This window comes from Trachurus japonicus, chromosome 6 (assembly GCF_045865225.1).
Source record: "Trachurus japonicus isolate A0001 chromosome 6, Traja_1.0".
Lineage (NCBI taxonomy): Eukaryota > Metazoa > Chordata > Actinopteri > Carangiformes > Carangidae > Trachurus > Trachurus japonicus.
Window position 1 is genome coordinate 868,573 of NC_140912.1, and position 16,367 is coordinate 884,939.

General features: G+C 41.7%; 1 protein-coding gene and 1 long non-coding RNA gene across 2 annotated transcripts; one reads left to right on the forward strand and one right to left on the reverse strand.

The window, feature by feature from the left end:
• Nucleotides 1–762: 762 nt before the first annotated feature.
• Nucleotides 763–11,158, forward strand: chchd3b (coiled-coil-helix-coiled-coil-helix domain containing 3b). The gene is made up of 10 exons (XM_085778193.1): nucleotides 763–993; nucleotides 3,070–3,491; nucleotides 4,233–4,795; nucleotides 6,149–6,263; nucleotides 8,077–8,257; nucleotides 8,746–8,760; nucleotides 9,590–9,673; nucleotides 9,975–10,045; nucleotides 10,260–10,395; nucleotides 10,518–11,158. Exons 1-10 carry the CDS (start codon nucleotides 913–915, stop codon nucleotides 10,539–10,541), a joined length of 1,692 nt encoding a protein of 563 aa, XP_085634319.1. The 5' UTR covers nucleotides 763–912; the 3' UTR covers nucleotides 10,542–11,158.
• LOC146985299 (uncharacterized) lies at nucleotides 3,422–4,377 on the reverse strand. Its single transcript, XR_015035963.1, has 6 exons — nucleotides 4,244–4,377; nucleotides 4,067–4,168; nucleotides 3,905–4,018; nucleotides 3,707–3,844; nucleotides 3,536–3,664; nucleotides 3,422–3,487 (listed from the first exon to the last, which is right to left on the reverse strand). It is a non-coding gene; the product is annotated as an uncharacterized LOC146985299 (long non-coding RNA).
• Nucleotides 11,159–16,367: the final 5,209 nt, after the last annotated feature.

Below are 16,367 nucleotides of genomic sequence, written 5' to 3' on the forward strand. Positions count from 1 at the left end.
TCATTTTGTTAAGGACTATTTTTAGCTGCGGATTGATACACGTGTGATGCAGTAGCAGGCATGACTCAGAGGAAACTACAGAGCCTGTTTTCATTGCAGTGAATGAACACTGTGCAGCAGTGGCTCACTGGTGTGTTGTTATAGTGTGAGTCAGTTATTGTTACAAGGTCAGTTGATTTTTGGTTTTGGTCTTTTGATATATAAAAAATATATAATAGCACCAGTTCTCTTTTCTTCTTAGTACCTCATCAGTTTACATGCAAAATCATGTCGGACCTCTTTTTGTCTGTGATGTTTGATTATTTATTTGAAGCAGTGTCACAACTTAACTTTTAGTCATATTTACATTCAGTAGGAAACTGTGTTTAGCAGCTGGAGGCAGGATGATGACAGCAGATACAGACTCTTAGAAATATTACAGTGGGGTACATTTATAGGGTTTTCTGTGCATTTAGTTCTTCACATGCTCTTGTCATATTGTCTCAGGTGCACCATGAACAGTGTTTGTCAACATGTGGAAACACAGAAGCACAGTTTAATAAATCCCTTCACTCCCAAACCCCCTGATATTAAAATAACTACATGGCTGCAAAAACAGATTGTTCCGTTTCCATGGCTGCAAAGTCACAACAAACCTATGGATACATATAGGTCTTCTCTCTTTTCTTTTAATGCTGGGACACAATGTACTCTTACATTTCACTGATTTTATGAGCCTGTTGACCAATCCGGAGAGCTGTTGTTCAGCCCTGACCAATAGCAGCTCGTGTTGTAGACGCTCAGCGGTGGGAGGGGCAGCAGACCCAGCTGTTTGTGTGTGTGTGTCTCGGATCGACCACGTTACGTTGTGGATAAAATATTTGCAGCGTGCCCTAAAGTGATAGTGCGCGTGTAGCTGCAGAGTGGGTGTGGATGGGGGGAAACGGCTCGAGTCACCTCTCCTATGAAGATGATGGTCAAGGTGGAGGAGTTACTTTTGTGAAGGGCATCCGGGTGAGTGAAAGCTCAGGGAAATAACTCAAGAATCAAGAGAAACTCAAGGTTGATGCTCACAGTTTCTCCACAGCTGCAGAAATACACAGACTACTGCTGCTGCTACTACTGCTGCTGCACGGGGATCAGTTTCATTTTCATTTTCGGCTTAAATCACTGATTTGTGTGATATTTGTAAAAACCATGAGTGAACTCGTGCAGAGTCTGTGGTTCCAGTCAGGGAGCAGGGACTGCTCTGGAGTGGCTGTTATATATAGAAAGAAAATATGGTTGGCTCACACATGGCCCATATGAGAAAACATAGGCTACAGACATACACACACATACAAAACAATATCAATTGGTTAGAACATTTTTACTATAGAAATAAGTTTTATTCTGTAATCTTTCTTGAGAAACACTGAACTGACACCAGACTCGAGTAATGATTACTTTTAATTGTGATTATACATTCAAACTCACCTGCTGCTGCATTAACTTGAACAAATCAATAACATCAGTCAGAGAAACAAATGAACATTTAATAAAAATAAAAAAATCACTTTCCAACAAGAAATAGTTGTAGTTTGCACATTTGTCCACATCATCTCTGGTCACAAGGACGCCTCCTGACATTTTACTTCACAGTGTTGGAAGGTCATTCTTACATATTCATCAAACAGAGTGTTTGCCATGAGTTTATTAAAAACGACTGATTGAACTGTCATTTTGAGAGAATATGAACCATTCTGCTTTCAAGAACTATCATAAATAAACAGCAATCAGTCTTTTTTTTTTCCAAATCCGTGAAATGACAAAATCAAATAACAAACTCTTAATTTTAAAAGTAACCAGTAACCACAACTGTCAGAGAAAGGAGTAAAAATTCAAGACTTGCCTCAGAAATTTAGTGCATTAGGAAAACTAAGTAGCATGTGCAGTACTTCCAGTATTTCCACTTGAGGTGTGTGTAAGAGCTGCAGTGGTTGTTTACTTGGAGGTCAGAGTGATTATTCAAATGACTCAAAGAGGAATGAATAAACAAATTTACTTAAGTTTGAAACAGGTGTGACTCCAGATGTGCAGCAGTAAAAACAAAGACAGGAAGTAAAGACAGGACAAATGCAACTGGATACCAGACTGGAGACTCATAGTTATCCTCCCAAAACAAAAAGGGGACCCTTGTTCATCCTTTCTGATTAAAGCCATAGAATCAGGATCACTACATCAAGACAATTGTGGTTTTGTTGCTAACTAACATATCTGCATATACAGTATTTCAGGATGTTGCACATCCCCACAAACAAACAGAATGAGTGTAAACATAACTGTTTTTAAAATTTAGCATGTTCAAAAAAAGTGGTCTTGTGGCTCAACTTACCCCGTGTATGGGGTAAGTTGAGCATAGGAGCGGGGTCAGTTGATTCACCCCCCTCCTTTCCTTCCATCCATCTCTCACCTCCCCCTTTACTTCATATTCCACCTGTCCAGGTTAATACAAACTGCTGGGACTTCCTGCAGAGACCAACTCACTGAGGTTTGGGGAGAATCCCTCATTTTTCTCTTTGGAAGTAGGCCTAAAGCTTGGCCTCACCATAAACAACTTTTCCTGTTTTCAGGAACATAATTACTGTAATCATAAACATCCAGAACCTAAAATGGTGCAGTTTCATGCTAGGTTTACTACCTCATAATGTAGTTCATAGATACCACAATGTATAAAACAAATGTATAATTATCTCGTTTGGTCTAAACACAATTATCATGAAATGTACGATAGACGAAATTCGAGAGTGAAAAATGTTTTTTTGGACATAAATGTCAAACCACTTTACCAATGTGGTTCTTACCTTCACAGACTCCATGAATGTATGCCTTCTTCCTAAATATTTGGTCACATGCTCAATTTTTGTTCTGGTTTCTTAGAAACAAGGGGTGGCTCAACTTACCCACTGGCTCATATACCCCGTTCTCCCCTACAGATCAGAACACAGTAAAGTAATGGGGGGTACACATTACAGGATAACAGAAGGACATTACGACATTAATGTTTCTATCTGTTCTTTTGTCTTTCTGTCTGTTCTCTGGTTTCTGTAGCTGTCGGACAAAGTCATCAGACGGATGAGACAGCCGTCAGAGCTCGTCCATCCTCCGCCCTCGCATCATGGAGCTCCTCCTTCACCCAGCCCAGTCCCCGCCCCCTCTGTGGAACACCTGTTACCTCTCCTGACGCCTCCTCCTGATCCGCTGGTCCTCCCTCCACTTGCTGCTTCTCATGACGCCCCATCTACACCTCCGTCAGTGGATCTTTCCCCTCCTCCTGTAAAGTTGGTCCCCCCTCCTCCTGTGAAGTTTCACTCCCTTCCTCCAGCCTCTGTTGAGCCTGAAGCCTCTCCTCCATCACCCCCTCCACCTGCAGTCCAGCCCGTAGTCCTACCTGAGTCCCTCATCCTCCCTCTACCTGCAGAGTCATCCCCAGGCACTGCAGCTCCATGTGAACCAGTGAAGCTTGCACCTCCACCTCCTGAACCTGCAGCTCCATCTGAACCTTTGAAGCTTGCACCTCCACCTCCTGAACCTGTAGCTGCAGCTCCATCTGAACCAGTGAAATCTGCACCTCCACCTCCTGAACCTGTAGCTGTAGCTCCATCTGAACTAGTGACGCCTGCACCTCCACCTCCTGAACCTGCAGCTCCATCTGAACCTTTGAAGCTTGCACCTCCACCTCCGGAACCTGCAGCTCCATCTGAACCTTTGAAGCTTGCACCTCCACCTCCTGAACCTGCAGCTCCATCTGAACCTTTGAAGCTTGCACCTCCACCTCCTGAACCTGCAGCTCCATCTGAACCTTTGAAGCTTGCACCTCCACCTCCTGAACCTGTAGCTGCAGCTCCATCTGAATTAGTGACGCCTGCACCTCCACCTCCTGAACCTGTAGCTGTAGCTCCATCTGAACCCGTGAAATCTGCACCTCCACCTCCTGAACCTGTAGCTGTAGCTCCATCTGAACCCGTGAAATCTGCACCTCCACCTCCTGAACCTGTAGCTGTAGCTCCATCAGAACCTGTGAAATATGCACCTCCACCTCCTGAACCTGCAGCTTCATCTGAACTAGTGACGCCTGCACCTCCACCTCCTGAACCTGTAGCTCCAGCTCCATCTGAACCTTTGAAGCCTGCACCTCCACCTCCTGAACCTGCAGCTCCATCTGAACCAGTGAAATCTGCACCTCCAGCTCCTGAACCTGTAGCTCTATCTGAACCTCCAGAACCTGCTGCTGCAGCTCCAGTCATTGAACATCTTGAAACTCTCATCCCTTCAACCCCACCAGTGGAAGTTGTTCTGCCCCCACCTCCTGTTGAAGCAGTGATCTCACCCTCTCCTGAAGCTGTAGCTCCACCTGAAGCTGTAGCTCCACCTCCTCCAGTGGAGCCTGTCGTCCCACCTGCTCCAGTTGAAGAGGTGCTTCCAGTTGCAGCTCCAGCTCTTGATTCACCAACTCCATGTGACCTGGCTCCACCTCCACCTCCACCTCCACCTCCTCCAGAGCCGGTGGCGACCCCTCCTCCTGCTCCAGAGCTCTCTTTTGAGGAGCCCTGCCCACCTTGTCATTGTGTGGAGCTGGCCGTCGTCCCCGCCGACGCAGCTGTAAGTGAACCCCTCGTAGAGCCTGCAGCACCTCCCCCATCTGCTCCACCTCCCTCTGATCCAGCTCCAGCTCCCGAAGAGCCCGCTCCCACCCTGACTCTGCCTCTGCCTCTGCCCCCTGTCGTTGAGGATGAAGTACCTGCTGTCACCTTAGTGCCTCCACCTGCTGCAGCAGGTAGGTTACGTCTCAACATCAGCAGAAGAAGCGCCATTTGTATGAGATGTTTGTGGTGAAGGACACGGTGCTCAAGTGTTTGGAGGTTCATCAGAGCTCAAGTGATGACATGATTTCACTCACGGGAACAAATAAGTAGCATCCAGCATGTAGTTTCCATATCGTTGCAATTTGCACATTCAGGAATATAATTAACAAAGCAGTTACATCTAGAAGCATGTGAGTGTACTGTGTATAAAGGAGACGAGGGATGTCACGATTACTTGTTTTCACAATTAATCGCTCGTATTAAACGCCACAATTGATTAATCGTAAAGATTCCTAAATACCGTCACTTTCCGAAAAAGATTATGTTGGACCATATCTGCAGATGTGCGCCAAAGTAAAGGTAAATGCACAGATACTGGTCTATTTATATAAAGTAACACTGAATTGGTTATATGTTAGAGTGTCGTTTGTATTGTAAAAAAAAAAATATTAAAATTAACTTAAACATTTGGTATAGATGACAATTAATGACTTAAATATTTCAAACACTTCCCCCAGGGGATTAATAACTGATCCTATATTAAAGCAGAAGTAAGCGGAATGTTTGTGTTAATATAAGTCTTAAATAGTTATATCTTCTGACAGCAATCACTTACATAGAGTGTTTGGTCTGAAACACGGGTCTGTCAGTCACTCTGCTCTGCTGTAAGCCGAGGAGAAAACTTTCCTTGTATCCTACAACCTTTATCCAATGAGGAGAGAGAACGGCATAAAGGGGCGGTCCTCTCTGCATGTGAATGTGGTGATGTAGGGACGAGGGCGGGGACTGCTAACTCCATCGGCTGACAAGAAGTTAGCCAAAACGACCGGATCGCTTACTTCTGCTTTAAGAGATTAGTAATGTAATTATATTTTGACTATATTTGATTTTACACATTCATAGTGTTGTGAAATTTATTGATGCTTAATAATAATCCTGATAATCGTAATACCGTGATTATTTCTCTGACAATAATCGTACCAAGAAAATCTATAATCGTGACATCCCCAATGTCATGGTTGACTGTCTTCATGGCTTCTCTCTGATGAATTTCTAAGGATGCAACGTGTTCTTCAAAATCTTTTAGAAAAGTATTTCATATTAGTGCAGAGTGTCAGATTTCCTCCTCAGCCTCACTGAGAAATGTTTTATTGTGTATCTTTGGCACATGACCAACAACAGCTGGTCAGTGAGGTACATTAGACTGTGGAGCATTGTGGGATACGGGAAACAGTGTGAGGAAAAGTGTGTTGGTACTTCTATTGGATTTCTCAACCACATGTTTTTCTGTAAACGTTTTTTATTTCATGTGTCCACAGACGCAGCCTCGCCCATCTCTCCTGAAGTGGTGGAGGAGGAGCTGAGGCAGAACATCAAAGGGGAGATGCAGAGAAGTCTGGAGGAGGAGATCAACCTGAAGAGGCAGGAGCTGCAGAGACAGTAAGGACATGGAGGTTTTAAAGGGATACGCCCACATGTTTTTTCGTGTCTTGCCTCACTCCCGAGTCCATGACCAGCAGATAGACACCATCCTTTCGACTGTGCGTGCAGTAACAAGGGAGATAGAGCCGTATCACCCGTAATTAGCTTAGCTCAAACACTGGAAGTGTAGGTAGTGTTAGCCTGCCTCCTACCCGAGCCGAAATCAGCAGTCAGAAGCTGATTTCATTTTAGCTCTCGTTTAGATCAGCAGTGTGTCGTTAATTTGTCTGTTCGGACGAATTTGGCGCTACTCAAGCTAGCCGTTGTGACCAACGCACTTCCGGTTACTTTCACAAAATAAAACACCCGTTGTCCTTTACATACAGAAAACCATGACGATAGAATTTGTGCTTTTACTTTGAAATAGGAAGCTAACCTACCTTCGATGTAGCTAGCTTGAACCAAAATAAACCGTCTTTGCTTGAACCCTCCGTTTTGACCGATCTCGTCCCGTTACCGGCATTTGACCGCTCAAGATGTCTTACCGGAGAGTTTTGTAGCTCTGAGACAAAGATCGGCCCGCCGGTTTCTGTTTAGAGTTGCTGAAGAGTTTCTCCGATGACTTTAGGTGGAGGCAGGCTAACACTACCTATACACTTCCAGCATTTGAGCTAAATTACGGGCGATAACGGGCTTGTTACTGCGCGCACAGTCGAAAGGATGGCGTCTATCTGCTTGTCATGGACTCGGGAGTGAGGCAAGACACACAAAAAAAATGTTGGCGTATCCCTTTAAAGTGAGAGGTCATTCTGGCCTGTTGATGTGTTTAAAGGTGTACAGAAATGGCCGTTTGTCCTGTATGTCGTGCCGAGTTGTCACGAGCTGCAACACGAGTTTACCTGAGTAAGGAAATCGAATTTGATTGGTCGTTATCGAGCGGGCGGGATATTCAAAGCTTGGGGCGAGCCCGAGCTCCGTTTGTGTGTCTCAGACGTTTGAATGACGGATTACGGATCCAATATCAGTGGCTGGTGAATCGTGTACAGGCTGACGTATAATCCGTGCGCCTGCATTGTCCAATGCGGGGAAAAAAATAGACACTTTCATCCTGGATTTACTCAAAAACAGAATTTTGGATTTTGTTTGGCCTACATCGTCTGATAGATGAGTTATTACACTAATTTTATGACCCAGAATGGGCTTAAATTCAATTTTCTTTTCTGTACACCTTTAAGACTTGTGTCTTGTGTGTGTCCACCAAGTTAGAAGAATACAACAAATCAGAGGTAGAAATATACATTTTAGACAATAAAAGGCCATCTAGTAGCTGTTCTTGGAGCTCTCAGTATTGTTACATTGTGTTTATCCACAAGTGGAGTTTGCACATTTGTCATGCAAATAGAGGTGTTCAAGTCCCCACTATTCTCTGTGCACCTGGAGGAATTAACATAATATTTCTCTAAAAAAAAATAAGGTTCAAAACTTATTCAATCAGCTATCCGCAGATAAACAAATTCAATACATGGTCCATCTAGTAGACATATCACATAACCTATAGGAAATTTCATAAATGTTTCTCTAATTAACAACAGAAATATGAATGAAGTATAAGCTGATGGTCGTTTTTTGTTAACTGAAAAAAATATTCTGTAGATTATAATGACCAGTTGATTATCAACTAATCAATTAAGAGAAGGGTGATTGTGATTTCCAATAGCACAAGGGTTATCCAATCTGAAAAACTTGGGTCATATATATATATATGTGAACATTTCAGGTCATTCAGCTTGTGTGTGTCTGTGTGTGTGTCTGTGTGTGTTTGTGTGTGAAGGCTGGAGGAGATGAGGGCTCAGGCTCAGGCCGAGGCCAGGGCAGCGGCTCAGGCTACGGTGGACGAGCAGGTGAAGAAGACTCTGGATGTGGAGAAGGCAGCGTACATGGAGACACTGACAGACGCCATCACAAAGGAGCGTATGAAGACGATGGATGAGAAGCTCATGGTGCAGCTCTATGTAAGCAGAAAACACACACACACACACACTGTAGTAGTCAGTACTGTGCAAAGGTGTAGTCACTAAGAGTAATGAGGACATGTTCAAGGGTAAAATGAAGTGTTTATTCATCAGGGAACTAGTTCTCCTCTGTAAACTTGTACACAGCTTCTTGACAGGCTGTTGCTCCAAGTGTCACATTAATCTGATTCTGATTCAGTTGTGATCTCAGACTGACTCAGTGAATTAGAGCTCTCTGTGGCCAGCTGCCAGCTGTTACAGAACTTCCTGCTCTTCTCCCTGAAGATAAATAATGTATCATTATGTTTTTAGTTGCTGTAATGACTCTGGGACGGATCACACTCCTCCCCGATTGAAGACAATAGCAGCATCTAAAGTTTCTAAAGCCTCTGCACAGTACTGGATGTGTCAGGATCTCTTATAAATGTGACAGCCCTTCCTCCTCTTACTCTACTTTTTCTCTTTGTTGGCCTGATGTCTTGTTTCAGTGGATGGAGCTGAAGGTAAGACCAGGAGGGAACTCCTACTTGCATGACTTAATCTTTCACTTTCACTCTGCTCTAACCAGCTGCTGCACATCTGTTTGCTCTGTATGGCCTTGTTCAGATCTGTTATTATTAACATATTTCCTCAGTGATCCCATCACAAGTGGTCAGCCCTAAATTGTCCCAGAAAGTTGCTGCTGAAATTGGGTTTCACAATCCACATAATATAAATGTATTAATGTAATCCTCATCAAATCATGTAAATTATCCCTCTGAGATTTGGAACATCTTTTCAATGAGCCAGGCTGGCAGCATTTTCAGACACTACAATGTATGACAGCTCATCGTATGATAGATAGATAGATAGATAGATAGATAGATAGATAGATAGATAGATAGATAGATAGATAGATAGATAGATAGATAGATAGATAGATAGATAGATAGATAGATAGATAGATAGATAGATAGATAGATAGATAGATAGATACTTTATTGTCCCCCTGGGGGGAAATGTGGCTTGGGCTCCATGCCGCCAGACCCATCAACCACATACAAAATACACAAAAACGCCATAGAGAGCGCACAATAAGATTTACAAAGAACACAATGGATCATAAAAAATCATAAACAATGTAGCTAAGGTAGAAAACAGTGGAAGTTTCTCAGCAGTAAACTAAAACGGCGACAGCAAGCAAAGTAATAATTTACCATGGACTTTAAAATAGCCATAAATCTAGTCAGGGATGCCAGGTTGGTTAATTTAATTCTCCTCTGCAAACATTTCCATATTATGAAATAGAAGCAGAGTCAGTGGTTGTTTTAATTACCATGAATTCACACACAGGCTCATCAGGTGGAGGAGAGGGAGAAAGAGATGAAGAAACGAGAAGTTCTCTACAAGGAGCATCTTGCAAAACTTGAAACAAAGGTGGGTACAGCCTTTTTTTTTTCTTTTCCTCATTTATTTCATCCTGCTTTAATCCATTTCTACCACTAAGGGGCAGTATGATTAAACAAAGTCAGGTTGTCTGCTCTGATGTAACGGCTGTAGATCAGGGTATATACTCACCTCATGACAACATACAACAGCTACTCTAAGACGTGTACAGACTTGTTTGCTGTTGTAACTTTAACTGTGTATTTTAGTCTTTTAATGCTGTGTTTCCATTATATGTGTCAAAGACAGTAGTGATTCAGCAGTGATATGTGATGTGTTTTCTCTTCGACAGTACACTGAGTTTTACAAGGCGACTGCTGAGAGCTTCCAGAAGGGCAAAGAGGACACACACAAGCGTTTTGCGTAAGTTGGATCAGTGCTTCACAAGCATTTTTTTTTTTTTACAGCTTTTGTGTTGCAGTCAGGTCACAAAGTTCACCGACATGTGGAACAAGGACTTAAGAGAGAGAGAGAAAGAGCACATTGCACACCAGATAAGATTTGAATGTTTCACAGGTCTGGCTGGATCAACGTGACGTTTGATATTTGCATGTCTGTGTGTTTTGTGCTCTCTTAGGCGTTTCAGCACCCAGCCAGTGTGTGGAGATCTGCAGAGTCAGATTTTAAAATGCTACAAGGAGAACACAGGAAAGACACTGAACTGCTCCGGTATCGCCTCGGCCTACTTGCAGTGTGTGAACGACGCCAAGAAAGTACGACTACACCAAGAGCTGTTATTCCTACTTCTCCCTCTGTCACATTTAACTCTTTCACTCACTGTTCGTTTGTTTATGATTGATCTGAACTGTTTTTCTTTTCTTGTCTTTGTCGACAGAAGAAAGTGAGCACTGGAGGTTAATGTGGACCACATGATGGGGATGTCTCTACATCTGGCAGATTTTCTTGGTCCAAAGTGCAACATTACAGAGGACGGTGTTCACTTATCTAGAAGAAGTGCCCTGTATCCTCAGCCTGGCCTCTCTGATGCAGCCACTGGTCTGCTGTGGTACACGTGTCACAAATGCACAGTTTAGCTTTACATACAACTTCATATCTGTAACCTCTTGGGATCAGCTTGAAACCAATTGTGCCAATACCACAACAATTACTGGAAGTTATTTTACAAACATCTGTCTTCGGTATTGACGCAAAAAATGTCACAAAGGAGACAAAGTTTGCCACAGATGGTTTTTATTTTCACATCACTTTGAGTCCAGGGAAGGTGTTTATGTGAGAAATAACCTGAATGTGAGTCTGGTTAATCAATATGTACGTGTGCCTTGAAGTTAGGAAAGCTAATTATGGGATTGCAGATGCATGGGAGAACTGCAGAGTGTTGTTCTTGTTAAAGGTTATTTTACTGTACATAAATTATTTCAGGGAGTTTTCAACCTTCAACCTATTCTCCTCAAAGTTTGGCGCATGCACAAACACACAAAAATCAATGGGTGTCAATAAACTGTTTTGTTCGATCAATGTGAACATAATGAGTCTCTTATTTCACACTTTCAGGAAACTAATGTGGGCGCTTGTCGCTCTGCTAAAGGAATCCACAGTTTATCAGAAAATCACTTCACTAGGCTGAAACTGTCTTTTTTTTCTGTTTTTACATTTTGATACTTGTACATAAAGTACGCACCGTAATTAGTTAAACCCCCTCTGGGCATTATGAAGGAAATTAGATGAACAAAACTGAAATAAAGTGTATTTATGCTAGAGATGCACCGCTCCGATACCCGGATCGGATATCGGCTCCGATATTGACTAATTAGCTGGATCGGATATCGGATGAATGAGGCCGATCCAGCATTCTGATCCAGTCATTTCTTTTTTATTAACCCTCCTGTTGTCCTTCTGGGTCAAATCGACCCAATCTGTTCCTTTCCTCCATCTTTCCCTCCTTTCTCTCTTCCTTCTTTTCACAATCCTTTTCCCCTTCCTTCCTTGAACCAATCTGTTCCCTCCCTCCATCTTTCTTTCCACAATCCTTTTCCCTTCCTTCTTTCTGTCCTTCCTTCCTCCCTTCTTTCCCTTCATCCATCCTTCTGCTTCCTTCTTTGACTTAATCTTTTCCCTCCCTCAATCTACCTTTCCTTCATTTTCCCTTCCTTCTTTCCTCCCATCTTTCCCTTTGTCCTTCCTTCTTTCCCTTCGTCCTTCCTTCCTTGACCCAGGACGACAACAGGAGGGTTAATATCATACACAGCAATACAGTTACAGAGATCTAGTGTTATTTATTTCTTTTTGCTGCTAATGTACACTTTGTTATGTGTTAAATAATATTAAGTACATTTATATCTGTGTTAATTTGTTACCTTTTTTTTAACAAGGCTAAATGTTTATGTTAAGCCTGATGCCTTCACTCACATGGCAAGGTATACGGTTCATTTATTCATTCAACAGTAGTATCGGGTATCGGCCGATACGCTCAGCCCAGGTATCGGTATCGGATTGGATCGGAAAAAACTGGATCGGTGCATCTCTAATTTCTGCCTTGTTTCCTGTGTCCACATTCCTATCATATTGTTTCATATATAAATGACTATGGCCCATTGGGGTTTTTCTTGGGACAGTTCCAGCCTGTCACCTCACCATAAAACACGTAAACATGTAAACTGACTGATAGAAGAGTCACCAGTGAAACTTCTATCCTATTTGTCATGAAGCTTTTATAGAATGTATAATACTGTATAATAAACATTATCTAGCATCCTTTCAACAAAGTTACAAAGTGCTGTACAGATTTAAAAAATATGATACTTAAAACAAGGAGAAAACATCCAATGAAAAGTAGAACATAAGTAAAGGCAAAATCCTGTTGCCGGTGGTATTTAAAACTGAAAATAATAATAATAAATAAATAAATAAATAACAATTTAAAAGCCAAACAAAATAAAAATAGAAAATATGCACCCCGCTGGTTGCCAAGTTTTTCAAAGAAATTTAAATTTTATTGAAGATTTGAAATGTTAATATGAAATGTCTTTAAAAAATGTGAGGAAACAGTTTGGACAATCTAGTAATATTTCTTGTCAGTGATTTTTGTGCTTGTCATTATTATGCATGTGACTCAACATGTGTCTTGTGTCCTTCACTTCCTCTTGGCAACAGACATCAGAAACATCAAATAACATTTGATTTCACTAGTCGGAGTGCATGTCAGGTCACATATTTTGGGGATAATGTCATTTGTGAACAGTTTTTTTTTTATTATTTCTGAACATTTCTTTCTTTCATTTAAAAAAGGAGAGCAATAATTGCAGGATGTTAAGGCAGCCAACTGATTTGAGCATCATCACTTATCACACATAATTTGGTTTTGAAAATGATCTGGTTTTGAGAATATATATCTGAAAGACTTGATAGAAATAAACAAGATATTGTGTGTTTCTGTTTACGTATTTGATTAAAACACAAATTAACACACATCAACAACAACAAACAAACAAAAACACACAGCAGTTAAATTTAGGACTGTGTGAGTGAGTGTTTGTCTTGTGATTTTAAGTTCATCATGTCCTGCCTCATCTGGAGGAAGTGAGTGTTTAGTGTTTGCATGTGTGTGGTTGAGTGTGGCTGCACACATGTTGAACGAGGTAGATACTTGGCTTCACATTATGAAATCTACATGCTAGAGACTCGGCTCTTCATATGGGTTGAAAAATGCTCCTGTAAAAACAAATTATTCTTGTCAAGATACATACAAGATCTCTAAACCATTTAGCCACTTATTTTTCATCCCTCTGTTTTAAGTTGAGTGGTTGTGTTGCTTTAAACTCACAGTTCTTGAATGTGTCTATTTGTCTAAGCTTATTTGAAACCCTTTGGTTCATCTCCACACCTCAGCCGCTCACTGCACAAAGTGAAACAGAAGTGAAGCTGTAATGTGTGAACCTGATGTGGAGTTCACTCCCTGGCGGCCGCAGAGGAAGCAGTGGCCAAACTCTTCATCTGTGGTTTTTTTGTGTTTATGCAGACGAGAATTGTGTGTTAACCATTATGTAACTGTATATCCCTTTTGAAAATAGCACTGTTTCACAAGTATTTGTGTTTTCTCTGTTTTCCCAGCATATCCAGAAACACTGTGTTCATGTTGTTGATTACAGCCAAGGCTACTGATGTTTCAGTCATGATCTTTGACTGCAGGATGATTAATTGTGTTTTTCTTTCTCTCTCTCTTTTTTTGCCTATTTGATAATAACTGAAATGTTTGTATTCAGTAAATCCCCCTCCTCCTCGTTGCAGTATATTTTCATGTTAGTGGTCATGGTGCAGATCACAGAGGATCATCCGACCCTGCAGATTCAGCTCAGACTCTCAGGTGATTGTCCACTGTCCAGCTGTTGTTGATGCTTCCTCCTGTCCTCTGCTCCAGCTGTGACTGCTGATGGTGGAGTGATGTTCCTCTGGGAGGGAAGCTGTGCTGAGTCTGGATGCACACTGTAGCGAAGGTGAGCAGGTCTCCAAGGTTTTTATTTGACAGCGAATCAGAACAGATGAGCTGAGATCAAACACCTTGACCCTCTCATTTGTCTTCCACTGAATAAACTGCAGCATTATTCTAGTTAAAGAGCAGAGTGAAGAGAAGATACAATACCTGCAGTCAGGGTTGACTAATAGGTGAAGCTCCTTCTGACAATGACACATGAACTTGATAGAGCTCAAACTGACTTGCAAATGGTACAATGTGTTACCATAGCAACAAGTTGTCAGTATATATGTTTGTCCTGTCAATAAATTCAGACCTGTGGATATTAGTGTCCATAAACTGCATGTAAGAAAATTTCAGTCATAGTTTTGCCACTAAAACTATTTGACCATGTGTCCATTTTCTCACCTGCGTGAGGCACACAGGGTGGCCAATCAGATTTCAGGGGGGGCAAGTGCCCCCCCGTGCCACCATGGAAGACCCGCCCCTGGAAGGCTGGGTGAATACATACACAAGAGCAGTAAACCAATGCAAATAAGTGATGTGAAGCCTATACTGCAGTGACAGTGGGCAAAACAGCAGCTGACCTGGCATTAGAAAGGCTTTTCTTGACAACCTGTTCAGTTTCTCACCTGTTTCCTCTCTCCCTCTCTCTCCTCCTCCTCCTCTCTCTCTCCTTATGTGATATTTTATAAATTAGACTAATTGGACTGCTTAGAGCAGAACAGTGAGATAACGTCTGTTAGACTTTACTCCCTCACCTGAACCAGGTAGCTTTCCTGTTTAAAAACAAAACAACCGGAAAAAATAAGCATCTCGGGGCGGTGCGTGGCGCAGTGGTTAAAGCGGCCGCCCCATGTGGAGGCTACAGTCCTCAACGCAGGCGTCCCCGGTTCGAGTCCCGCGTCGGGCAGACATTTCCTGCATGTCATTCCCCCTCTCTCTGCCTCCCCCTTTCCTGTCTATCAAATAAAGGCAAAAAGCCAAAAAATATATACTTAAAAAAAAAAAAGCATGTCCACAGCCACATCATGTTGCAACGCCTTGTGTTTTCTTCCATTTAACTGTCTATAAGTGAAATGTAACATGACTAAGCTCCTAAGCTGGAAACTGTGAGCTCAGAGCTGATAACCTCTATTGTGAGCTTTGACACAAAGTTGAACTATAACCAGTTTAGACACGTCCTGTTTACACAACCTGCGCAACAGACCACTTTGCAAAATCTAACATAAGAGGGCTAAATGATCCGAATATTATGATAATAACAAATAATTATGATGATCATTCTGATTATCTTTAAGGTGCCTGTAAGGCACCCTGTAAGGAGTCTAACATCACCACAGTCTGCAGTTTGATTGCAGTGGATTCCTGAGCTGAAAACAAGCGTCCAAACATTTCCTCCCTCTCCTTCAGTCAGAAATAGTTAACAAGCAAAATCTCTAATTTTGTTCAGACGAAACAGACTTCAGCAACAGACTCAATCCATCTGACTCAGCATAATGGTGAATCAATACGACTTGACATTCAGCAGCCTCACAGATCTTGCAGCAGCATTAATGAACTGTTTCTTCTGCTCACACTCTACAAAGGTTACAGTTTGCATCCAGCTGAAGATACTTCACGTTAAGGCTGACAACTTTAAAAGAATTGGCCTTTAAAGTTTTTACTGGAGCCATTGATGAAATGTGAAACACTATTTGGTAAAAAAAAAAAAAAAAGACAACACATTTATTATAAGATTAGAGTAAATTACTAGCAACTAGATTTCCACAATTTAAACAGTTCAAGTAGCTGTAGCAAGAGCTAATTAATCAAATTAAGCTATTATCTAATGGACAGTCATGCTTAGTATAAATAATGACTAAAAAAGTCATAATTTTCATACTGGCTATGTACAATTGGTGCATTATATACAGTATAGATTGTAGACAGGCAATTTCTGAGACTTAAATAGGCTTTGTAGTGCTCTTGAAAGACCTAAGTAAATGTAATGTACTTTTAGTCAAATAGTCGCTGTTTTATACAAGCAGATATTCTTTTGAGCGATTTCTGTCTCTGGAACATCTGCAGATTTCTGTGAGAGCCTATTGTGGGCAAAAATGAAAAAAGTAGTAGCCTATTTAGATTTCTCTGAAGGACGCTGAGTTAATGAATGTAAGTTGAGAGAGAGTGTGTTATGAAGGACAAAATAAAATGAAGACAACAAGGAAAGGAGGCGGGAGTCTTGTGTTTGTGCCCAGCTTCTCATTCCACAGA